This window comes from Psittacula echo (genome assembly GCF_963264785.1).
Source record: "Psittacula echo genome assembly, chromosome: Z".
In the NCBI taxonomy this organism is placed as follows: Eukaryota; Metazoa; Chordata; class Aves; order Psittaciformes; family Psittacidae; genus Psittacula; species Psittacula echo.
In genome coordinates, this window is record NC_137742.1 from 66,541,143 (window position 1) to 66,567,856 (window position 26,714).

Below are 26,714 nucleotides of genomic sequence, written 5' to 3' on the forward strand. Positions count from 1 at the left end.
CCGAGCACGGAGAGGGGCGCGGGCTCGGCCCGGCCGAGGCAGGGCGGGGCGGGGGTCTCACGTCCGCTGTCCCCTTCCTCTCTGCTCCGCAGACAGCGCAATGCTGAAGCCCGGCGACCCCGGCGGATCCGCGTTCCTGAAGGTGGATCCCGCCTACCTGCAGCACTGGCAGCAGCTTTTCCCGCAGAGCAGCCAGCTCAAAAGCAGTGGGGCCCTCGTTCAGCTCCAGCCGCCCGAGAGAGCCGAGCCCTCGGCTGACAGCCTCCGCCAGCGCCCGGCCTCCCTCTCCTCCGCCTCCTCCTCTTCTTCCTCGTCCACTCTGTCTTCCTCCTCCATCTCCTCCTGCGTCGCCGCGGAGGCCGCTTCCCTGGCCGGCCTGACCTCGCTGACTGTAACACAGCTCCCAGTCTTCGGGCCCCTGCAGAGCTCCGAGCCCCCGGCCGGGGGAGCGCCCGCTCCCCTGCAGGGCAAGGACGTGTGCGGGGCCGGCAGCGGCGGCAGCAAATGCGGCGAGCGCGCTGCCGTCCGGTTCCGGTGCACGGCCGAAGAGCTGGACTACTACCTGTACGGGCAGCAGCGCATGGAGATCATCCCCTTGAATCAGCACACCAGTGATCCCAACAACCGTACGTATCATGCCCCTTCCCGCAGTCTCCGACCCCCGCCCTCCGCCTCTCCCTGCACCGGGACAGTCCAGGAAAGCTCCAGGCTGAAGGTCGGCAGTCGGTACCGCAACAGCTCTCAGCTTGAGCAGTGTCTTCTGCCCTGCCCTCCCCTCCCTTGAGCTGCTTTCGCGTGGTTCCCAGTGCTTTCGGGAGGTGGGCGGTAGCCCCTCGGTAATAGCTGTTACTGCCTGAGACCCAGGTCCTTCCCTGGAAGGTTCACTTCACAAGGAAGGTGGCTCTGGAGTAGGTTTCTCTCGGAGGACTGCTTAGGAAAGTGAATTCAGAAATGGTTCAGAGCGACTTGTTAAGAAGCTTGTCCTTTTTTGCCTTGCTTCTTGCACTCTGCTCCTGCTTGGAAAGCCTGGGCTTCGCCAAACACCCAGAAATCAATTACTGCTCCGAGCTGGGCAGGGGAAAAGTTGCAGTTTTCGTCAGATAGACTAGGGCAAAGTTTTCCTCCCTCTAATCGGGGAGTTTCCCTTTCAGACCTTGTTAACACCTCGCTAGTTTTAGTTTTCACCCCTACGGAAAAGCATGACATTGTCATTTAATAAGAAAAGCTGATTTTCTAGGGAAAAAAAAAAAAAAAAAAAAAAAAAAAGAAAAAGAAAAAAAGTCGTCTGCCGGAGTGCAAGAATTCATTTAGCACTTGGCGGTTAGAAAACGTTTAATACTGCTGTTGCAAATTATAGAGTTATGGGGGTTGTGGGTTGTTTTGTTTTGTTTTGTTTTTTTTGGGGGGGGAGAAGACACCCCTATTATTAAACATCTGTATAGACCAAAGGTTAGCAGGTTTAGAAATTGGTTCTGACTGTCTTTTGTTCCTGTATCTGTTGATACTATGCAACCGAGGAACTTCACGGGGTGAAAATAACTAGAGAAACTATATTAATTCTTCAGATTTGTTGCTAACGTTCAGAGCACACGGATCTGTCCCCGTTAAAACACTGAAACATGGCTTCAGCATATGCACTTTTAACCAGTGTTTCAAACACGACCTTTTATCCTAAGGTTTCTTAAAACTTTATTTTTTTGTTGTCTTCCTCTCTTTACCTCCCTGAAATGTCTGTTTGAGGACGGCTGTTGAACAGACAAACGATACCCCAAACCAGCGACCCTTGAGCACATGCCCGAGCAAAACGCTGATTCGTTTAATTTTATTTTAGATGCAGAGTTTGTTTTGAAAGTTTCCATGAAACTCTGTTGCGTACTAATCAAACTGCGTGGATGCTAACACAATCTTCATCACTCTGCGTATGTCTTAAAGAGCGAAAAGAAAGTTGACTCTGAGTTTGATGATGATTTTTCTGCCTTCTTAACATTATAAATCTTTCTATATTGGAGACGGACTTTGTTTTTAGCCACTTCCTCGTACCTAGTTCCACCCTCTAGTGAAGCGTGTTAGTGTATTTTCTACTCTTGGATGCAGAAAACTTGATCTCATAAATTACATGCACTTAATGGAATCTGAAATTAATCGCCAACCCAACCTTTCAGACATGCATGTTTTACTTCTCGGAGCAGCTCTGTAAACATGCAAGATAAAGGTTTTTAAAAGAGAAAGAAAGATACAAAAGTGATAGGGGTGTTGTGTTTTCAAGAAGTGAGGGAAAAAATAGCAAGCCGCAGAGTCGCAGGCGACTCCGGGGTAGTTTCTTGCGCAGTGCGGCATTAAAAGTGGTTGCGAGAAAGCAGAAGGGACCCTTGTGAACGGCATCAGAGCGGGCCGGGACAGCGTTCGCAGTTTGAAGGACAGGCACGAGGCTGGCAGTACGGGCGCCCTGTTTCTTCTGCAGTGAGATCTAAACAGTCTTACCATTGAACTCATTTGCAGGAGGTTTTCGCTCCAGAGGTTATTAGCTGTCTCTGAGCAAAACTTCTAATGCAAGTGTCTCAAGCTTCTGGGATCAGGTGCGTTTACTTTGGGCAGCTAGTCTGAAACAGAAAGAGAAAAAGCCGGCTGTACGTGAGGAAGGAACGTGGGAATTGCGGTTCGTGCCGTGCCCCCATACCCTCCTCACTCGTTCGCTCAAAGGCTGCAAGGCACCGGCCTGGCCACCCCTCCGCGGCTCCGCTGTTGCCTCGGGATTCAAGCAGGGGGCCCGGGCCAGGTGGGATTTTCAGCCACTTCGAATCCGTCCCGCACCGGAGGTGCCCATTTGAGGGACAGGCGGTCGGGGTTGCTGGTGAGGTGAGAAGCAATCGCCTTCGAGTTACACTCTCCAGCTGCACTTCCAGCCCTGAGCCGTCCCACCGACACCGCGGAGCGGACGGGCCGGGTGCGGGCGGGTAGGCACTCTCCCTAGCCTGGCCCATGACCGCCGAGGAGACCGATCGGGCGCAGGCCCTGCCCGACTGCTACTGGCCGGTTTGGCGTTGGCGGCGGGCCCCTGGCTGCTGCCTGCTTCCCGCGGTTTAATTGCAAATGTACCACCTTCGCAAGCCAAAAGAATGCCCCGTTCTCTCTTCTTTCCCAAATGTCCCCCAGCGCCGAGCTTCCATCTTCTTTTCCGGGGCAAACCGTGTTCCCTGAGGCGGGACCCACCCGCCGGGATCACTCGGCACGTCCCGGGGCAGCGGGAGCCGGGCGGGCAGCGGTGCCTCCGCCCTGAGAGAGCCCGTGGGGCGGTGTTGTTCCGGGCTGCCCCCAGCCGTAGGCCCCGCTCCCCGCTCCCGTCCCGGCCCGGCGCCGTGCGGCCGCCGTGGGAAGATGAATGGGCGGCGGTTTCCCCATAGGCGCACGCCTCGATTGTCAAATATCAATGAGTACGGCACGGTCTTGGGCGAAGGAGGGGGCCAAGGAGCTGCGGGTTAAGTGTCTGTATGTAATTGTTTTAAATTGAAAAGGATTTAGTTAGGGGAAAAATAAAACAAAAACAACAAGCGAGAAACAAACCCCTAATTAGGGCCCTGTAGTACTTCCAGGGAAGTAAAGAGGATTATTTTAAAGCCCTGATAATGTGGCAGGCGGCTGGGGACCGTTCTCTTCCTGGCTGCTGAATCTGGAAGGATGAGGGTATTCCTGGGAGCTGGGGGAGGGGAGCTGGTGCGGCGAGGGGATATCTCCCAGGGTGAGTTTGGGGGGTGCGGCTCTGGCTTCATCCAGTGGGGGTTTTTGAGTTTACCCCTCCCTGATGGGGAGAGGCTTTCACGATGGGGAGCCCGCAACTCCTCTACCTTCACCGGGAAGCGCCAACCTGCCACTGTAATAAATATGATGTGTAAAACTGAAGTGTCACGCAAGCAAGCAGTTTGCACTCCTCTTCTCATTCAATTTACAGGGAGACAGTGTATATATAACACGCTGTGAAGTGGATCGGTGTGGGGAATATTCGGATTTTTTTTTTTTTTTCCCCACTAGACTGCTGGTAACCTGTATGATTTAGGTATTTTACATCATTAGTTACCCAGCACCCTTAAACATAGCAGATAGCCATACATTAGATTGAGGTTAGAGAAGGTGGTGACTGTTTATTTAGGGTGATAAAATGGTCCATCAGCAGTAATCTCCATCGATATGTGCCACCAGGAGATGAAGGATGAGGGGACAAGCCGCAATTAATTGCCCTATAGTTCTGTAGGATAGAGTGGAGCTGGTGCAGACTGAACTTCGATCTGCTCTCCCAGAGCCTATTCATCATCTCTACATTGTATATGGGGGTCTCTCAGGGGTAGGGGGTGGCAAGGTTTATCTACACGCAATATTCTCCTACCCTTCTTATACCTGACACGGAAATTTAATTCCTTCATACTTTAAGTCGAAGGCAGAGAAAATCAAACCCGCCTCCCCCAACCAGCCCCCAGCCCGCTGCGCAAAATTAACCCGAAACCCGCTCCGCAGGCGAGACGGTCCCGTCAAGCCCTCATGCCCCGTCCCTTACTGGGGCGCCGAGGCCGCCCATCGCACACCGGTGATCGATGCAGCTGTCGCGGCGTGTTCCTGACCCCGGCCGGGGAGACCGGACTGGACCCCGCCGCGGCTCTTGCGCCTGTGCGGGATCGCGGCTCGGGCTGGCAGCGGGGAGCTGCGGGGCGACGGAGGGGCAAAAGCCCGAGGAAGAGGGGGTCGGGCAGAGCCGGGCCCTGGTGCGCTCTGCCACCACCGAGGCCCGGCCCCTCGGACCCGCCATCCGCAGCGAGCGCCAGGGATCAATAAAAAAATAAATAAAAGGGACCCGAAGGAGAAAAGCACATCTGTGTCTTGTCCCCGTCCCTCGAAAGCCAGCCTCCAGTCAGGCAGTCTGCCAGAAACTGCCGTTAATTCTGCAGAAATAGACTGCTAACATCTCGCCAATGAGGAAACTGAGGCACAAGGGACCCGTGATCCTTATGAAAGCTCCAGCCCTCGATAAATGAAAGAGAACTGTCTCACCCAGCCCACCCTCTCTCTTAGCTGGGTACCCGGACACAGCCAGGGACGCCGGGCCAGCCGCAGTGATTTATACTTGCAAGTGAGTAATACTGTGTGAAATGATGGGCACTTACACCAAATACCTGTGTGCTTGCAGTGAGTTATGAAGCAAAGGGTCAGAGGCCACCCTGCTTTAATACCAGCAAGCTGCAGGTAACCAGTATAACTGCACCTCTGAAGCATATTATTGCTGAGACAAAAATGTATTTCTTCCATTTATTGTTACAGCTGGTTTGCTGGTTAAAACAATATGTTGGGCCCTACCTTTCATGGACAAAACCTTTCTCCTTTCAGATTCCTTTAAATATGCAGTAGTAGCATTAGTTATGTTGGAGAGTGTTTAGAATTATATTTTGAGGACAATCATGTGTGCTTTCCCTTTTGCTTAGGTTTAGTACTTTTGAATGCATTCACACGGAGTTATAGTGCTGGTGTTGCACTGTGTTCATTTTTATGGAGGCAAATAAACGATAGCATTGCATTCCTCCCAAAAGAGCTATACCAAACAGCTCCACTAGGAAATCTCTTAATTTTTTCCTTGCTTCTTCCTCCCATATATAGAGAGTGAAGGTACAAAGTGAGAAACTGATCTATTTCCAAAGAGTCTGGCTGCATCTGGGCCTGCAATGGAGCATTCCTACTGACCTTACCTTCTACGTTTCCTAACTTTATTAGGAGATACTCTGCTTTGACAGCAGTCTCCCTTGCATTTCCATTTTCAGTAAATCCCTCAATTTTTTCACATTTCTTGCTTTTTCTTGTCTTGATTTGTGGCTTGACTGGTGCTATATTACACCCAGTGGAAGTACTAATTTCAGCAGTCCTTGGAGGAGGCCTCTACTCACACAGCTGCTCTCTGAGATCACAAGAGGAAGAACGGCACGGTACACCTTGTTGACCTCTGTGGCAGTTCTCTGGAAAGCCCACATTTGTCCCACCTTGTCCTTTCCAGCACCTGTGTAGGTATTAACGGTTGCCATACAGTTTAGAGACTTTAGTGATGTCAGTGGACGACAGCAAAACCCTCTTCGTTTCCACATGTTGTTAGCAAGTTGATGCACTGTTTCACATCCCGAATTGCAGTACCCATGAAGATGATGTTGTTGATCCTTTCTGTGAGGCAGGGTAGCGTGCAGGTCTTGAAGTTCTCCCTTTTTTCCCTTATCTGATTAAGGACTTCCTTCCCTAGTGGTCTCTGGGGCAGAGGAATCCACTGCTTACGGTGATGGTCTTTAGATGGGTAATTTAACATTACTGAAAGTGTGCTTGGGTCAAAGCCTTCCATGTATCATTACACAGAAGTTAGTCACTGGAGAGGAAAAGATGCATGGTAACTTTTTACTCAAGACATGGTAAAATATGTCAGTACGGCTTCCACCTCTTATAACATTTATGAGAATAAAAAAAAAAAATAAAAAATTTTGCACATTACATAAAATCTAAAAATAGACATATGAAGCATGCAACCAAGAAGAATTTCAGTACTGCTTAGTATTAAAGACAGATTCCTTCCCTCTTCAATGAGCTGTAAGCCAAAACAGTTTCAGAAGATGTCTTATTTTCCAAATTTTTAGCTTTGGCAGGACAAAGGGAAAGGAACACAGCAGGAGATCAGATACTGTGACTGCCAAGCATTAAGACATTACCAGTGGTTTTGGATAGTGGAAAATAAATATCACATGTGCGACTTTCTGCAGGGGTAAATGACAGTGGCACAGTGTTTGTTTACACTCCTCATCAATTTCTTAATTTCTTTTCCTTGAAAAGGCAAAAATAAAATGTTTTATTTCTATTAAAAAATAAAATAAAATTTATTTCTATAAAATCTGTATATTAATATATTTCTACTCATGCACAAATACTGTCAGGACAAGTTGAAGAAATCCTTGTTCTAAGCAGGTGCTAAAAGTTGTGTGCATGAAAAGTTACGTATGTGCTCCTGGTAGCAGGATGCAGGAAACTGACACTGAAATTGCCTGATTGGAGTTGTGAAGAAGCCGTAGCATGTGTAACGTAAGTTGCTACAGAGACACAGTGTCTCCAAGAAAGCCATTAATAATCAGATAGTTCTGATGAGAATTATGCATCCAGAAGATGGTCAAAGGTTCAAGGGCCTGCCCTGTGTGCTAGCTGATATCATGGTTAGATGTCCTCTGTTTAAGCCCTCAGTTTTCCTGTCAGATGACGCATGGTAAGATGCCAGATTTGTTTAAAATGTACTCACATGCCAACCTGTTTAGGCTTGGTTTGTTTTTTTTTGTTTTTTTTTGTTTTTTTTTTTTTTTTCCTATTTGAGTAACTTTCTGTATGATCTCCAGTGCCAAAATCCAGTGAAGCCCCTGAGATCTTTGGATAAGCCAAAACCACAGCGTTTCTTCATGACAGGTTTCAGAGAGGAAAGAAAAGATGCTGTGGTGACACCTCACTTTCCAAATTAGCTGTGGAAATAACAACAACAAAATAACCCTGGCACATATTTGCTGCCCGGGAATGGTTGTAAAAATATCTGCTCTATAATTTTTCTCAGGACTAGCCAGAAACCTCTTCCCTGGTGTACTGCAAATCTCACCCTCAGCCACCTCTAGTTTGTGGCCCTGGCTACCCACACTAGTTGACATGGCTGAGAGAGCAAAACACCGCATTTTGCTACAGGGATTATATTGTTAAGGAAAAGCCTTAAACCCTCCATCTAAAAGGCATTTTTTGGCCACCAGAAGGAGGGTCCCCACTAGCGAATTTTGCCCTGCAGCTTCTCAGGCACAGCAGTGCCACAAGACTCAGACTCACCACTACCTTCCTGCCCTTGCAAGTATCACAGGCAGGCCTTCTTCTGCAGGGGCACCCAGCATAGTGAAGCGCAGCTCGGGGCTTGCTTGCTTTCTGCTGAGATCTGTAATTGATGTTACAAGTAGGAAAGTTGAACAGATGAGCTCCAAGCAAGAACACATGCTAGACTCGAAGGAGTAGCGATTTCAAGGGAAATTAGCTTCCACATGTAACTTTTGAGTATTTCCATATTGCTGAATGCATAATTTTTTTAAGGTACAATTTAGAAGAGGATGATGTGTAATGCTGCTTTGAAAGTGTTTCTGAAATTGGAAAAATGCAAACAGAAGCCATATTTTGAAAATGCAGCTTTAGTTATCCTTTAGCAGCTTTTACTGAATGGAGAGGAAGGTTTTCCTTTGAAGGCTCTGTAGGAAACGGGTCTACATAGTACAGAGTATATCCACCTCGGAAGGAAGAACAGCTGAGTCAGTACTCCTGAGAATTGAAATTGTGGTTGCAGGCAGTTTAGCGAGTCTAAATCTGTGGCTTAGACCAAGAAGCTCCAGCTTCTATACTGAATACTGTGCTTTAGTTTTGTAAAAATCAGTGTAGATTGCATAAAATTATTAGCAGAAAGATCTAGGACTTTCTACATGAGTACTATGGCATAGTTATTGGTTTCCCTTCATATTTCTGGAATAAATTTGTATGAAAACAAACCTTAACTGTGCAACAAAAGTGAAATGTGCTGAAGACGGTAAATTATATCAATAGATTTGTTGTTGTGTTAACTCAGCATACCTCCAGAGAAATGGATCTCCTGAGCATGAAACATTTTCCTGGAACTTGTACATTCATGGCACGTGCAGTAGAGTGCAGTGGAAACTTTCAACCAACATTTTCCTTGCTCAGAAAAAAAAAAAAAAAAGACAATAGGATCTTCCCAAAATAGAGAAACATCATCCGTTATTAAGAGCAGGTAGGGAAATTAACATTTTTACAAACGTGTCTTTCTTGTGGGAGCTGCTCACAAAACCGGACATGCTGGTTTTGTTCCTAGAGTCAGCTATGTGTAACAGGCAAAAAACATGCATTCCCATGCAATACAAAATTTTCAAATGTATGCTAGGAATCAGTAATGATTTAATTTAAAGATTAGATTTGGCCACAGGAAAGTAAATGTCTGCCCATGCTCTGATTTGTCATTCATGAGGCTCTGTTTTATTTATTTTATTTTCTAAACAGACAGGCACACACATGTTAATGCAAAAAGTAGAGTGAACGTTCATGTAAAATAAGGATGAAATTAAATCCTGTTTCAATGAAACCACTGGGCTGAGCTGTGGTAAGGCAAATGAAGGGGACTTGTAAGGCATTATGACTGTTTTAAAATGGGTCACGGAAACACACTGGGATGATTTAAATGGGCTATTTATGTTAGTCAGAAGATTAATCTTAAAAAATGTGTTAAAATAAATTAATATTGTCAGGCCTGTGAACACACCAGGCTTGCAAAATGTCTGCAGGCTTACTGCTCAGCCCTTGGGATCTCTTATTCAGGGCTTTGATGAGATTAGGAAAACTGTCTTAAGCAACGTGCAGAGGGGCACAGCGCGTCTAAGCGCTGAGCTGTCATGAAGTGATAGGAAAAGTAGAGGGATCTGCATGATCTTGCCCATGGTAGTGACCGTGGTGGTGGCCAGCAGCACCATTCTGATGGTGTTTTCCCCTCTTTGTCTCACAGGATGTGACATGTGTGCTGATAACCGCAACGGCGAGTGCCCCATGCACGGGCCCCTCCACTCCCTGCGGCGCCTGGTGGGCACCAGCAGTGCTGCTGCAGCAGCCCCCCCACCGGAGATCCCGGAGTGGCTCCGGGACCTGCCTCGGGAGGTGTGCCTGTGCACCAGCACTGTGCCTGGCCTGGCCTATGGCATCTGTGCGGCTCAGCGGATCCAGCAAGGCACCTGGATTGGGCCGTTCCAGGGAGTCCTGCTCTTGCCAGAGAAGGTTCAAGCAGGTTCAATCAGGAACACTCAGCATCTCTGGGAAGTAAGTTATCAGCTTTCTTTCCTTGTCAAATTTGATTGTTTTGAAGTAGACATTGAACGTTATTGTATGTAACACTAGCACTGCTCACTAGATGTTAAAAAGAACAACACAATTTAAGTAAACCAACCCAGCAGATTTGAAAATGCAGCTGGTGCAAGCAAAAGCCTTGCTGCCCTAGAGGTAGTCGTTAAAAAACAGCGGCACCTCAGAGCTCCATCTGAAAATGGAGCTGTAATGTGGAATAGAGAGACACGGTCAGAGAATTCTGAAGGTTACAGCACATAGTGCTCTTTACCTTTTGACCTGCGTAACAATAGCTGGTAGAACTCACAATACTAACTGTATCATCTTAGGTTGAGTAGTATGTGTGAGTGGAGATGACATTTTACACCATCGCTATGGCCTATGGACAACCCACAAAAGCCACCAAAACAAGCGCAGAAGCCTGTTCTGCAGCTCTGCTGTTCACACAGTGAAGGTGTTAGTGCTTGTTCAAAATTCAGTTCAACTCCTGTCCTGCCCTGCTTGTGCACTTCCCTAATGATGCTTTTATAGGAAAGCCACTTTCTGCTCTCTGAAAACATGGGGTTTTTTTTATATACTTGTCACCATGTTAGAGAGTACAACAATGATAATTGATATGAAAACATTCAGCTCATGATACTTCATTTTATGATGAACGGTGACTGTTTTTGTCAGAACAGATCATAAACCCATTTTGTATCCCTTTGGCCATACACGGGCATCCATGCCAGTTACTGTTCATGACCATGTACATTTTCACCAGTGAAACATCGGAGTTTTTGTTTAAGTACAGTTTGTATGCAGATGCTAACAAGAGAATCTTGTGATTAGTTGATTTAGAAAGAAAAGACAATATATGCTTACTTTACACACAGACCTAATAATAGAGAACATATATAAGCCAGCTGTGTCAGTCCTTCTTATTTGCAGAAACAGCCTGCTGTTTACCTAGTCTTTCGCCACTTATTTCTTCTCTGCTTTGTGCTGGAAGGTGTAATTTCTTATGATTAGTCCTCTGTAGCTGCAGCTTCTGCTCACCCCAAGACTAACTATTACAGAGAGTCAGTAGGGGTGTGCTTGTAGATCTGCAGATGATATTTACTCGTCTAGACCAAACACATATCTTCAGAATAAAAGGGGATGTTCTTGCTGGTTAGAAACCCGGCAAGGAGTTCATGAACATGCAAAAAGTGTTTTTGTTGCCTTCAGTGGGTATACTGTAAAAGTGAATGGATTTTTAGCAGATATTTGGTGTTGTGGAGCCAGTATATTGCGTATAGCTGTTTTTCACAGAAAACCTGTATTTGTCAGCTCTTTGGGACTGATCACCTCTTTTAATAATTATGTTCTATTTTTGCATACTATCTGTGTAACTTCTTCCTATGAGTAGGATCTCCTATGCATTTTCTATATGCAAGCGAATTGTAAATAACCCATCAGAGTCTTTGTCTGAAAGAATTTACCCAAAAAAGTTATTGTGGCAAGAAGATTTTCACATTAAGGCATAAAAGATCAGTCTCAGAACACACTTAAATGTACTCAGTAAAACTATAATCATTGGGAGTTTTGTTGCTGCCTTCACTGGAGATGGAATTTCTCTTGTATAGAAGACATAAATAAATCAGAGTTAAATTTGTTCCTACCAAAGCCCCTTGATTATAATGAGAACATTTTGAGATATGTTGTTAATCAAATATTCCTTTTATGGAACACTATATAATGGTGTTGGAGGATTTATTTTCATTAGGAGGGATTCTGTGGTTCTGACTATGCTAATTAACAAAATATAAAATAATTAAATAGACGTGCCAGATCATCAAGTTACATAAAATATCGAAATTTAGCAAGAATAAATGGAGTTAGGGAATTTTACATTATCCTTAATTTTTTTGTTTTTCTAAGTTATGGATCAGTTTTATGCAGTTAAGTTGCAAATGTTGGTATCTTTATAAAAAGGCAAGAATTTTTAGTCTAATCTCAGATGAACTTGAAAGTTGTTTTAAGGCAATAAAAGAAGGAAAATTGTTTGGGGGAAAGAAAAAAATATTTTATGTACAAAGAAGAAATAGTACTGATGTATGTGCCAGGTTCAGACCACTGATAGGTGTCAGCTGAGTTTTTGTGAGGGTTTGCTCTTCTGTTCTTAACACACAACACAGATTGCCTGTTGACCATAAAAATGAGTATGTGTATTTTAAGTGTATTACCTTAAAATAATTACTAAATTTAGGGGGTTTTAGAAGGCATTGTAGGCAGCTCATGGTCTAGGATTATTTATGGTAATAGCAAAAACTGTTAGCAAAGAATCACATATTGTAAGCTCTAGGTAAAAGTTTTAGCTGTTTCTCATTAGTTTTGGCTTTCAATTTGGTATGCCTTATCTATCAAAGAACTGATGTTGAATAAAGAAAAAGTATAGGAAAAGAAAATAATCAGAAAGTGTGCGTGATTTTATAAAGCTGATCTATGAAAATAAATATAAGCAATTGAAAGTATGTGTCTGAATAGCTTGTATTCTTTTAGTCTTTATGGTGTAGAAGTGTGGATTAAATCACTGTAAATGTTAAAGGAATATTTCATCATTGTCGCTTTATAAAGTTGTGGCTTTAGACAATTCTCTTCCACTGATCTTTTCAAGATAGCTGCAAATACAAGTGTGACCACAGATCAGTTATTCAACATTAGATCTTGATGGACCTAGAGAGAACTTCTTTATCCTTAGGACCATAAATAGCATTCTAATATTTTTTCTCTCACCACTGCAAAGTAGAGTTGATAGATTCTTGTTTTCATGTGCAGTTCTTTGTGTACACCAGATAGAAGGGCTATTGCAAAGACTTTAAAGCATTGTTACTGATTTAGCATCTTTTTTTATTTCGTTTGTTGTGGGAAACATCAGAAGCACTGCGTTTGATGTGTAGTTCAACGCTATGGAAATACGCTTTAGTCTGTCTGCACAAGTGTTCCCACCATGCACTCAGTGTTTGCTTTGTATGTAATCCATACAGCATATTATACAGCGATTCAGAGCAAATTACATACCATTCCATTACCTCACAACTGGCCTTGACACCTATGGGTGTTCATGGGAAATTATAGAGTTCTCTTGCAATCAGCCAAGATAATTTTTTATAACTTACAGAAAGATCAGCCCTTCAGAAAGTCAAAAATATTTGTAATTTTTTTAGTTGTAGTTCTTTTTTGCCCCTTTGGCCCACTTCTGTTCAATCCAGAGTTTGCTTGTATTTTATAAAAATGCAATAAACTCTGATTTGTTTAAAACAATAGCAGGATTAGGTGTATTAAGTAAACACTCTCTTTGGTAATACAGGCATTTATTCCAGTGCTGCTTGATAATATTTCTGATCTTTTTCTTTCTTCTCTTTCTTTCATTTTTTTTTTCTCATTTTGAAATAATAAGAACAATCCCTTTGTTATTGCAAAGAAAACAGAGACTTTCGCAGCAATTAGGTCTTACTGATGAGAATGAGATAATTTTCCCCTAATGTGTTTTCTAATAAAGAAGTGAAAAGACACATTTGATTCCAACATATATGAAAACATTGTCTCAATTATTAATGTGTCCTTACTCCCTGGAGATAAATTAATCTAGTTGCACATGTTTTCCCCTTTCTGTTTAACATCAAAATTTAATAAGTGTAGACTTAAAGAATGTATACGATACAAACTTAAATTCTATTAGAATAAAATACAGAAATTTAAAAGGCTTATACATTTTACTAGTCAAAGTTTTTCAGGCTTCAAACTTTAAATTGTCAATTCTGGAAACAGTTAAGTCATAAATGGGTTTTTCCCCTGCAAATGCAATTTAGATGGAAAAGCTTTTACTGACAGATGTATCAAAAGACAAATTCTGTTTCCTTTTCTTCATTCACCTAAAAAAAGAGTTTGGTGTCTTTTTCTTTTTTTTTCCTTTCTGTCAGAAAAAAATAGGTGGGTATTTTTTGGTTTGGGTTTTTTTTGTTTCTTGGGTTTTTTCCCTTTGGAAAAGCCACAGAATGTCAAATATATTTTTTCACTTTATTTTTAACTTGACTTAATTTAAGGTTGGCTTTTCTGGAAGAAATGCCATTACACTTTTCACATGTTAGGGTTTTTTATAGGGATAAGCAAAACATACATATGGCAGGACATTCATTAGTAAATGCAAAATGCTAAACTTGTGTTACTGATTTTCATCTGAAATGGATGGGATTAACTGGCACTACCAGAAAGTGTGCATGCCATTTTAATAAAGTACCATTTTGATACTTACTGGCCTTTTTGTGCCTCAAGTGAAGTTAAAGAAAACATTGCCTTTGACTTCATCTGGACCAAGAGCAGGCATTTTGCTGGGAGTCATGCTGGCCAGGGTACATGCGGAGTCCTGTATATTTCTGTACAAATTAATATGCAGAGAGAATCCTTACCTTTCAAATGAAGCACTCGTTCCAGTTATGGTGATGAATTTGTATTCAGATTCTCAAGGCTGTAGTTTTGGACTAAATTTGCTGTTACAGTAAAGCATTGGGGGATAGAATTATGTGCACGACGTCTTTCTATTAAAGTGAAAATTACATTTCTCAGCAATACATCATCTAGTATTCTAGACTGCTTGTCAGCCCTGTTTCAAATATGTCATGTTCATGAAATTCAAATAATTTTGTCTTGAAAAAAACCCTTTGGTTAAGTTACAATTATATCTTAAATTATTCAGAGTAACAGCTGGTGCCAGTCTGTTGTTGTTTGCATTGCTTTTTCTGAGGATTTTGTGCAGTGTGTCACATTTTGCATTTATTTTCTATTAAAACAGCACAATAATTTTTACTTTTGCATGGATTTTAAGTTCAGATGCTGCATCCTGGAAGTATAACTCATTTTTGTTCAGCAGCTTACTAAGCTGAAAATTCAGCAAGAGCACATTCAGTGCTACGGATTCTTTAATTTATGTACCTTAGAAGAAAATTGTGCTATGCTGCTATAAAGAAGCTTCCTAATATTAGTATTTCTGGATCACTTAGCATCACTTTTTTCCAGATAACTTTTGCAACTTAGAGACTCGTTATGTAAGGTCAATATAAAGTTAGTTTGATCCCAAATATAAAGGCTACTTTGTGTTCGGTAATTCTTATTCTTAGAAAAGCTGGACTAAACCTTGATGTTTCTTTAGAAACCCTGTGATTTTTACAAGACTTTTTCATGCCTTATCTTTATGTTTCTCCATGTCCTTGGTATGTTTATATTACGTACAGAAAGTATCATATGCCTGAGCAGATAAATAGGCCTAAGCACATGTGCAACAAAACAAATCTAATTTGCACGGGGTCTGATTCTCTTCCTATTTAGTGAAGTGAAGTTTGGAGTAAACTTTGGTGAGGAGTTGGATACTCCCCCAGAAACTCAACCGTATTACTGAAAACAATAATTCCATGGACTGCATGAAACATGCAAGTACCCGAGCACACTATTCCCAGAAAAAAAAAATATTTTCTAAATTATCAGATCATGCAGTCTGCTTTTCCATAGCACATAATCTCACCTTGAAGATTTTATTATGTAATACACAAAAATACTGAAATGGAACCCAAATATATATAGAAGCTCATTTCTGTCCTTAATTTGATCACTACCTTTCCAAATTGCTCAAAAATGATCCAATCACCAACATTACAGAAACACTTGAGCTTTTTTTCTTCTTTTTCTTTTTTTTTTCTTTTTTTCTTTCTTTTTTTTTAGTGAGTTAATAAACAGCAATTTCAATTGTTGGATGAAAGCTAGTTCATAAAGCCTGAAATTACTCTCAACTTTTGATTCAAAGTGGGTGAATAATGGCAGTATTTTAATGAGATGTATGGATATCCAGAATGTGTTGCATACCTGATGCCAATAATATATTGGTTATAGATTTCCTAAGCCACAACTGCAGCATACGCCTTTCAGGGTAGTGATGATGTTCAGTATTTTGCCTGTCTCAGTCACTGATATATACATTATGGTCCCCCAAGTTTCATGGCATCAAACATGTATGGACTTTAAAATGCAGACAGTTAAGTAACAGCTTAACATGAAAGCTGGAAAATTCAGCCCAGCATATACTTCCCTTCCACACATTTGGCACCTTTTTTCAGATAAGTTACAGAATTCCATTATCCAAATTGTTACATATGTGTGACAAAGTTTGACCTTTAGTCATGTCAATCCTTTTTGTGTAGGCCTCAGGCTCCAGCCTAATGGCTCAAAGCCTGATTTACTCACTGTAATAAGGGCAGGAGGTCGAGCAATTGTCAGCTTGCCTGCTCATGCTCCTCTCGGAGCCTGGTTGAAGGCTGTTAACACAAAGCTTTTCAAAGTGAATTTACAACCACCAGCACTGACAGAGGCCAATCAGTACACCATAAATGTCAGGTTAGTGAGATTGAGCAGTAAGTAAAGTACTGGCAGCCCACTATTGGCTGAAATCAATTGCTTAAGGTTTAACTGAGAATAGCAATCTGTGCGTAACTATGTCTGCAGAGCCAGTTTAAGTGTGTAGAGCAAGCTGGAGGTCAGATTAGGTGGAATTACCCACCAGCAACAGCCATGGCACCAAGCCCTGCATTTGTTTCCCTTCTATTCAAATGGTGCCTGTATCGATGTGATTCATGCTCAAAAAGTGTTGAACCTGCCTCTTAGTTACAGAGATAAGATTTTTCTTTATATGCATGGAAAAAAAAAAAGGTTAAACAGTGTTGTATCTTACCCAAACAAAGAAGTCTAGGAAATTTTTTAATGTATTATTTCAGTAATGCTCAGTAATCTTTAGCCCTTGCTTCCAGAGAAGGCTTTTTTTATAAGGAAACTGTGGCTTTTTGCTGTTGGCTTGCAAATTGAAGCTATCACAGAATTCACTAATGAGTGATTATGTACCTGATGGTCTGAATATCCATGAGATGTAGTTACCCACAAGACTGAATGTTTTTATCATTTTGTGTAGTGACAGCTTGGACAACAATTCATTTGGCTTTGAAAGCATCAGCATTAAAATGTAGGAATCCATTAAAATGCTGTATGCCAGGATTTATAAATTAGGCAATTTCCTTGATTATTGCAATAATTTACAAAATTGATTGTCCTAGTGTGGTATAGGCAGATTTCAGCAATGATCATTGACAGCAGGCACATCCTCTAGTATCTATACTCATTGTTCCCTAAAAGAAAGGCCACTCTACTATGAGGTTATTCTCCATCTCAAGGTCAATTATGTATTGGAAAAGACTATTAATGTAGAAGATCACACATCTTTAAAGGAGAACTACATCAGCTATTTATGGACTCTAATGGTAGCCAAAACACTTTTTTTTTCTTCAGTTTGTAATTTGTTTGCTGATGGCCAAGGCATTCGAGTCTATAGTGCATATTCTGTTTGTGATCCACTATTGAAAGGTAAATAATTTTGGCAAATTGCAGCTGTGAATATTTGATTGAAGATTTAAAAGTCAATAACGGGTTCTATTTGTTGCATCTTAAAGTTCTAACTAATCAATGAATATAGTGTATAGTAACTTCATTTGGGTCAATTATTTCTGCAAGACACAATAAGGACATTTTGTCACAAAACAAATATGCTCTAGAAATTTTTCTATATTAAAACAAATACAATAAAGCTGCAAAATGTTAGCCATCAACCACAAACCACAGTGCTTTCTACTTATGTGAAAATAAACAACAGGCACTGTAAAAACCTATGAATGGTAAACCTTAAAGTGCAGGTGACTGCAGGTGATTACAGCAGATTCTTTTTACAAACTGTAGATGAGGTTCAGTCATAGCTGGCAACAAGCTAATTTGTATCAGGTCTTATGCAGATCAGGAACTTCCAAGACTAATGTGCTGCAATTGTTAAGACAGTCCTTGCTCAGAAAAGGTAACCATTGATGTCGCTAGGAACTTTTAATTTAATGAGGTCTTCAGGCATGACTGAATAAAACAGTATGAACAGTATGACTTTAATCGCAATTCTTAAATCAGTTTTTTCCAAGTTAGGACAACTGGCCCTTCAGAACTGCAGAGCCACCTGCATATTTTCTTCCATTGTCCATACAACAACAGCAACGCCCAGTTAACAAGAAGGTACCCTTGTACAAATGCATTCATTTGACCTAAAGATAATATTTTACTGCGAAGAAAGGCAGGATTGCATTGCCAGTGACTGTGTAGCAGCACATTGTATTTAGTTAGACAAATATTAGCATCAGAGAAAACATTTTTTTTGGTATCTTGTAAAAATCTGTAACTCATAGATTTATTGTTTATACTACATTGCATATTTGTTGCATGGATTTAGCAAGATGTATGTAAACAATTCTATATTTTAACAGTAATTCAACCTGGTATTTTCTGTGTAGAGACCTACTGGTGTATAAGCAAGCAAATTTAGTGACCCCAGGGCATTGCTAAAGGTGTTTTGATTTTATCTGTGGAACTGCAAAGTAGGGAAATGTGGTTTAATGATGAGTGCAAGAAACTCCTACTGAAACAGAGGCCACATGAAGGCTCTGTTCTTCATGTTGTTCACCTGTAACAGAGTCCTGCATTTAGAAATAGAGCAATGGTCAGTATTTGTTACAATCTTAAACTGGAAAAAAAAAATTCCTAAATTAATTGAAGTGTTATATATAAAACTAATAAAGTAAGCAAATTTGGGGGTTGCAATATTTACTTAGGCTGATCTTCCAGCTGTGTGAAACTCAGAATTTTTTAAAAAATTCCTTATATGTACTTTTTTCTCCTTGCTGTATCAGTATGCACTGCAGAAAACAGGTATTAGTTTTTAGCAATCTGTCAAAAGAATTTTCATGGCAGTACTGATGCTATTCTCAGACCAACTTTTCACAAAAAAAAAAAATCTTAGCATAGAAGTAAAAATAATTTTAAAAAGTTTTCTATTTGTATTCCTATTTCTATTTCAAGACAGCTTGAATTTTGTCCCCATTTCCATTGCTCCAGTAAAAGGAGGTGAAAGAGATGCACAATTGCTTAGAGAATAATAAGGACGACTCAGGTGTATTTTCTTATTTGTAAGATTAGTTGTTAATAAAGCACATCTTCATTTCCAACTGGAGATGTGAAGTTTTGCTGTTCTATAGATATTTTCCTGGGTTTAAGTTTATTTATTTTATTGTGACCAGCAAGATTTTAGTGACAGCTATGGTAGCAAAGTGGAATTTTTTCCATCTCTAAAAAAAATTTGTTGTATGTCAGACAAACATTCTGAGAAGGATTTGACATTTGAGGGAAGAACATTGAACTTAAAAGAATTTGATTCTCATCCACGACATTTCAGAAGAGGAAAATTGGTGTACAGATTGGTTAGGTGCCTTTAAATGGCATGCATTTGGAAAGTTCAGTAAGAAATACTAGCATTTCATCAAAATAAATATGGTTCTTCTTAACTAGTGCAAAAATATAATGAGAATACTTCAGCAAAACTAATAGGTTTCCTCAAAATTTTGATTTCTAACAAGATGGGGCTTTTTAATGCAGAAAAATGGAGGCTGCAGGTTAGTTTTTGACCAGCTATAACAGAAATGCCCAAAAAAGTTACACAGACTTATAAATTTCACTTAAAACTGCTGTAACCTTCTAGATCAGCTGGCAAAGTGTACCAAGCTAAGATTTCAGCTGTGCTTCCAGCAGTGTTCTCTTTTCCATGATCCTAAACCTGAAAATTGCTGAGTACCGTATTCTGGCTCCAGCGTTTTTCTAGTGAGAGAGGCTTCCTGAGAAATTTGAGCCTTGTTTCCATGTTGGGACCAAAACTTTTCACCCAGCTGAACCTATTCTGTTGTTCAAGGACCAACACAATAGAGTTTAATTTGCTGTAAATCTTTCAGCATGCTTAAAAGTTAGAAGAAGTTTAGGAAGCTAAATTTCTTATGCAATTTCATCACAAAGATAACCAAAGTGAAGATGAACATTGGCATTTCCTTATACCATGCAGTAGTTGTGAAGATGCTTGGGGAAAAATGGGTACTGTATTGATGTTCAAATTTTTGCATCAATGTTGTCTCATCAGAATTTCATTCTCTTTTGTCATCAAACCAGGATTATATTCAAGTTACTGGGAATAAGAGACATTTTTTGTAGGAATATTAACTGGCTTGCTTGTTTGTCCGGAACGGTATCTACTGCATCCCCAGTCTAGAGATTTAATGAATTTCTAGCAGTGATTGTTCTTCAGCAGAAACCACATAGCCTGGGCTCAGGGGTGTCTCTAGCCCACCATATGGTGGAACACACATTAAAGTAGGCTATATATCTGAGCCTGGGTGGGCTGAGACAGTAACTCTGGCTGAGTAGCTATTTGACCTTGTGGTCTGCCATTCTCAACAAAAGATGGCTGAAGGTCAGCCTGAGGTCTGCAGCCTCCCTTTCCTCCAAAAACTACATTTGTCTGACTCTTTTCTTAACCTTTGTGGGCTTTTGTTTATTTAATAAAATGTTAATTTTTATGCCTTAATTACCCCAAAGTGACATGCCCCAGAGGCAGTAGTGTTTTAGAAGTTTTAGTTCATTGTTTAAAATAGATATTTCCTTTATGTTTGAAAGGCTAATTTATGCACAATTTCATTGTTTGCTGCTAAGCCAAATCAGATGTCTTCTTTTTCAAAGATATAGTAACTGTTATGCTGGATAACTCCATGGACTTTGTAGAATTTTAATCTGCTTAATCCTTCATTCTTAGTTTATTACTTCCACGTTATTACTTGAGTCTTCTGAAATCTCACAGGTCCTTATACTATACTTTATGTCATTCATTCCCACTATGGCCTGCATGTCGCAGTGGCTGTATTTACAATTTATGATCAGGAATAGCTAGCAATGCGTCTCAGGACACTATCAATCACAATCTGAAATAACAGCGATAGCCACTGCAGACAGCGATAGCCACTGCAGAAGTTTGTACAAGGCCTTCTTCCCTCTCTGAAGCTGAGCAGCACACTGCTCCCGTATCACACCCTGCTCCTGGTTGGTCGGTAGTTCAGGAAAAAATACTCCTTTCTCAGTCACATTTTACTGTCAGATCATCTGTTTAAAGGGATGAAAGACATCAAGAATTTAAACTTGCTGCTGCATCCACAGAGAAGACAGCTGCTACGGTGATAGCTAAGCTGGGGCAATTCCATGATTAGAGCCAACCTAGTGAAGGTATGCACCATCACGATGTTTGTTTTATTATTTTTTACCTTTTTTTACTTCTGTTTTATTATGTTCTACTTTGAAAATGATTTTTATCTTGTCATTAAATTCTTATTTATTTTACTATTTATTACTATAAAAATCTTACATTAAAAATTCTTTTTGTGATTCCTGAAAAGATATGCATTTGTCTCAGTACTTTCTATGAAAAGGGTAATATTCTGGCATTTTCTGTGTGGAAGGTGGTTTAATTTTATTGAAGAATTAGCAGCAATTTTGCTGTTGAGATCATTCATTTCTAGTTCTAGCTGTCACCCTATATTAACTGGGGAAAAAAAAATAAATTCTATATCATAAGCAAGGCTGGATTGGATGTGCATTAACATTTTGATAGTTAATTCTATTGCTTTATTCAAATAATGAGACTGTCATTGTAACTTGATACTAACTTACCTGGTAAGTTACTTCTAAAGGAAATAATGTTGAGAAACTTCTGTGTAAGAAAGACTTTATAGTGCAGCAGCCAAGGATTAGACTGCTACAGACTGAAAGCCTGACTGAATTTCTTCCTCCTTCATATTCTTTGAAGATCTTATCATAAAAATCAGAGAACTAGATATCTTACCTTCCATTTTTCCTCAATAAATTCATATATCTATAGAGGCTGAAAAAGTGGACCTTCAGATCATAGGGAAAATTGGGGCAACAGACAGATGCAGGCAGTCAAAAAAACTGTGTTTGAAGATGGAGAATAGGATAGCAAGGCAATGTAGTGCCCAGTGAGTTTGCAGAAAGAGCCAGAGCTCTCTCAGACTATGACTCTTGCAGAAGATTAGTGCCATTCTTTGTTCTCAGAGATTACAAGTAATTTTACGACTCTCTCACAAACCAGGCTAGGCTTGCCTTATGAGCATTACAGTGCTGATCTAGTTATTATTCAGTTTTTCAGCTGGTGCTGTCTGGTGATGAGTTGTAGATATCCCACAGAAAGTCAGAGGAAAAACATTAAGAAATCATAGCATTCAGAAGTAAATTTTTTCTCTTTTGTGTTGTCATGGATTTCTGCTCTGGATATTTCCCACTCTTTTGTTGGTTATTTTAAGTATTTTATCTATTTTAAGGTTTCAAAAACTTGGAAGTAGTACAAAACTTTTGGTAGGCAACTTTTGTAATGCTCAGTATTCTTGAGCTTGCAGAGCGTTTCTCTTGTGTGCATGACAGCCATAAAAGTACAAAATGAGCCTGGGGTGGTGTAAGCTCACACCACCGTGTCACTGCTTGATTCTAAGCTTTCATTTACTCCCTTTCACCTTCCTGGCAGCTGGTGGTGTTGGGGAGTTTAAAGAGAACATGGTGTGGCTTCCACAGTAGGACTCCTGAGCTTTGTCCCAGTGTCAGATTGCAGGATTTTTCAGGTCTTTTCATTCTAAGTTTCATGGTGATTGTACTTGCCAGTGGATAAAAAGATCCCAGTGTTACTTCCCATTCCAGCCAAACAAAAATGATAGTTTCAAAGAGGACAATATTTTTTTTTAAACTTATATATCAGTCTCTTAAACTTTCCATCCTGGAGGAGACAATTGGAAAGGCAGCAGAAGACAAAGAGAGAGATCTTGGCTTTGTGCATACGTATTGGAATTTCTGTATGAATTGGCCATCAGCTTTATGGCATTTAACTCTCTAGCAGAAGGGTTACAGTAACTATAAATTGTCTAAAATGCATAGCATAATGTGACCGATATATTTTTGAAGAGTACTTCTGTCTAGAGACCACAACCAAACAACTGTGGGAAAAGAGAACAGAGTACAAGGTGGATGTGCGGGTGACCAGCTTCTGGAGAAAAAGCCTGTGAATGGAGTTCTTAATGGAGCTTAATATATTGTCTTCATTATAGAAGAGGACAGATCTGATTTGTCTTCCTCTTATGGATGATAGCATAGGGGAAAAAAAACCCAGTAGCTGAAGTTATACAAAATACATCTCAAAAGAAGAAGGTAGCTATGTTTTTTTGCAGTAGTTAAACATAAAAGAGGCACTTTGACTCTTTAAAAGGTCACAAAGTCATTGGATGCATCAAGTTTTGCATCTTTGGGTTGGATGATCAAAGCCTTTGCCTTCATGGTCTGTGAACCTCCAAACCCTTTGCTTTACCTCCTGGGCCATACACTGGGAGAGTAAGACTGCCTGCATCTTCCTCGTAGCATTTTGCATAAGGATCTCATCTTCAGTGGGGAACATATGGGAATTTCTTCACTCAGCTGTCTAGGCAGATTCTGCTTTCTCTTTTGCTCTTCTCTGTTTTGTGCCAGAGGACACAGGGATTAGGCCAGGAACAGTTAAACTTTGATTTTACAACAAACATATTTGTGCCCTAGGCAGACTGCTACTGACCTTACAAGTTTGTCATGAGCTCTGCAACTTTCGGATGTGGTTGTCCTGGTTTGTTGGTGCATCTGGACATTTCTTGCCTTAGCAATTCTGTGCCATCATGGGGGCATCAGGTACTCTTGGCACAGTGGCCCTCTCCCTTTCTACTATGCCTTTTCCCAGAAGGAAGCTGATGGCTTATAAACTACAGCCTGGTGCAGATGAGCGAATAGTCCCTTCCGGCTTTAAAATCCATGAAGCTATGAAGCCAGCCAAGAAAAGTGACAGTGTCTGTGTAAACCTTATCAAAGCTGAGCTCTGCTCATTCTCCCAAGTAAGAGTTTCTGTGCTTATAAATTCCTCTCAGCCTCCTTTTCTGACAGAGTACAGCACATCAGAGGAATTGTCTGATAAAGATGGAGAGAGAAGAGATTATTATAAAAGCTAGCCATGTGGCTTCTGCTCGGAAGTTTGCGTATCTCACTTATACATGAAGTGGCATATACAGACTGCAGCTTAACCCAGATCTCCAGAGATATAATAATATGGAATAAAGAGTAACAGTAGCCCCAGATTTTCTTGCAATGATCCTATTGCAGTAACACTGAATGGACAGGCAACCATATACCACAACCCCCACAGCTGTCACTTTGGCAAACCTTTTGATGAATTGGATCTTGATATTTACAGAATCTATTAAAATACAGCCCATCATGTGTTTGTTTATATGTTGACAAGATGATGTACACCCTGTGGGTCAAGGGTGATGTGAACTGTTTTGGTGTTCTTGTCAAAGCAGCTAAAAAAAGAGCATTTAAATAATTTTTGTAGAATAATTGTCTAAGAATGTAAGAGCAACATACGGAATTCAAACTTTGGAAAAAAATCTCTACTGATCTGACACAAAAATCTGAGCTTGTTATCAATCAAAAAGACTTTCCTACTTCTTCTCTAATATGTTAGAAAATTGGCAGCTCAGATAGAAAAACAAATAGCAAAATTAAACAGAAAGGAATTGATTTAACTATCTGGGTGGTTTATCCAGTTGTATATAAATTTTTTCACTTGGACTTGTTATATATTAAATGTATTTTTTTTAATAAACGAGGCTCTACAGCATATACAAAATCTTTTTTTTTTTTTTTTGCTATAAATATTCTAAGAATTAGCTTTATGAAGGTATCAGATGTATTTCTTTGAACATAATTCATATGTGTTTGATTTTTCTTTGCAGTTATGAAGAAAAAATACTGTCTGAAATTAAATCCTGTCAGTCTGGTTGTCCTCACATATATGCCTTGTAAATCCAAATGTGACTACAGCAAGGATGGTGCCTGTGAAAAATTGTTGCCCAAACTCTTACTCCAAAGGACTCCGGACTTCCAGATTTATTGTATTGTTGTTAGATTATATTCTCATGAAGTGGGCTAAGAGCTAAGACAACTTCTTGTAGAAGAATCTTTTTCCATCTCACATTTTTATTACTTGTTTTTTTCCAGCAACTTGGAGTCATGTGCCTCAGAAATAAGTAATTCCTGCCCCAACATAAAGCTAGCACATGGTCATTTCAGTGCTGTAAAAGAAATCATGGAAGAGAGCAGACAAATAAGATGAGTTTCAAGGAAACAAAAAATATACAGTTTTCTGGGATTTGTTACATGCATATTGTCAAACTGTTGAAGGTATCCAAATGCTTCACTGTTTTAGAAAGGAATGAGTGCATTTGAAACACCAAGTAGAGCTGGGATGAAAAGTCTGAGAGAGGAGAAGGGGGTGTGGAGGTGAAAAAGAAAGAATGAGTGGATAAAGGCAGGGAAAGTAAGAACTGGATCTGGACAGTGTGAGAAAGGCGAGATCAGGAGTGTTGCGGATGAGGAACACAAGGTGACTGCTGGACATGAGCTGTCCTGAGATCTTGTGCTGAAGAAGTGGTGTTGTTGGCCCTCATGTCCCCTTGAGAAGAAGGACCTGAAAACAGCTCAAGTTACCTTCAGATTTCCTCTTCTTAAAGGTGACAGGGTATACTGTTTTGGCTCTAGCGAAAGCTCCTGACCCCTGGGATCTGGTAGCTTTTTTTTTTTATTATTATATTTTCTTCTTCTGTTATACATTTCTAAGACTGTTCTGTCAAAGAAAAGTGCTTATAACTTTTTTTCAAAATGAAAGCCAGGTGCTTTTTTTTTTTTAATTTTTTATTTTTATTTTACTTCTTAGTTTTTTGCTGGGACTGGAACAATGAACTAGTTAGAATTAGTTGTGAGATTGCAGTCTACAGTCACTTGCCCAGATGGAGCTGAGCTGATACCACTGAAAGCAAAGGCATGGTCATCAGATGCTAGTGCCATTTTGTCACAAGAGACATACAACAATGTCCCTCTACAAGGAGATGTTGGGCTGAGTTATTTCTAAATGAGTTATTGCACCTGCATGGTAGAATTTTCGGTATTGTTAACCTGCAGTGAATCCAGGTGTGACAAATTTGGCTGCATCTCAAATGTTAGCAAGGTTTGAGATTCTGTTTCCTGAAGAAACCCAAATCAGTGTTCAGGTCTCTGAGCAGAGCTCAGTGATGAGTCTGAACGCAAGATGTTAGTGTCCTAGGTCAAAAAAGTATCCTAATTTGCCTGTTGTGCTGTGCTGTTTATTATGGTGGTCTCTACCTAGATGTTGCCGATTTTTCAAGTGCATGGCATATGCAAACCTCAAATAAGAAAATCTGAAACTGGATGACTTTTTTTTTTTTTTTTTTTTTTTTTTTTAACTTTATTTTGACTGGTAAACTCACAGCAGACTCAGGAAAAACTCGTCAAAACAATGACAAAACTTGTACTTATTTTCTGGAAGCTTCTGTTAAGTTGATGTATAACATTTAAAGCACTTAAGCAGTACAGTGTAAAGCAAAGGAAGGAAGTGAATATGATTTGAAACAGAAAATATAATGCAAAAAACAAAAAAAAAAAAATCCCATTTCCTTAAACTTTATCTTACTCTATTTTATTTTTATTTATAAACAGCTAATAAAGGTTGCAGTGTGTTTTATACCCCTGTAAGCTGGTATATGAATTATAGACAAACGTCACACTTAAATTACATTTTCCAGATTTTCCAAGTTTGTCAGACTGAATGCTTTTTGGACAATGTTTCTGACAGCTTAATTAATTATAATAACAAAATGCTCATGCCTTTAACTGTACACTTTGGCAAGTATTACAGTTTATGAAGAATTTCATCTCTCTAAAAAGGAAAG

General features: G+C 40.4%; 1 protein-coding gene across 1 annotated transcript in view; it reads left to right on the forward strand.

Annotated features, from left to right (window-relative positions):
* Positions 1 to 100: 100 nt before the first annotated feature.
* PRDM6 (PR/SET domain 6) overlaps positions 101 to 26,714 on the forward strand; it is a gene marked incomplete at both ends in the record, with an annotated part of 71,273 nt that continues 44,659 nt past the window's right edge. The window contains 2 exons of the mRNA XM_080638247.1: positions 101 to 626; positions 9,590 to 9,897. Coding sequence (XP_080494373.1) covers positions 101 to 626; positions 9,590 to 9,897 — 834 coding nt within the window. The remainder of the gene's footprint in view (positions 627 to 9,589; positions 9,898 to 26,714) is intronic.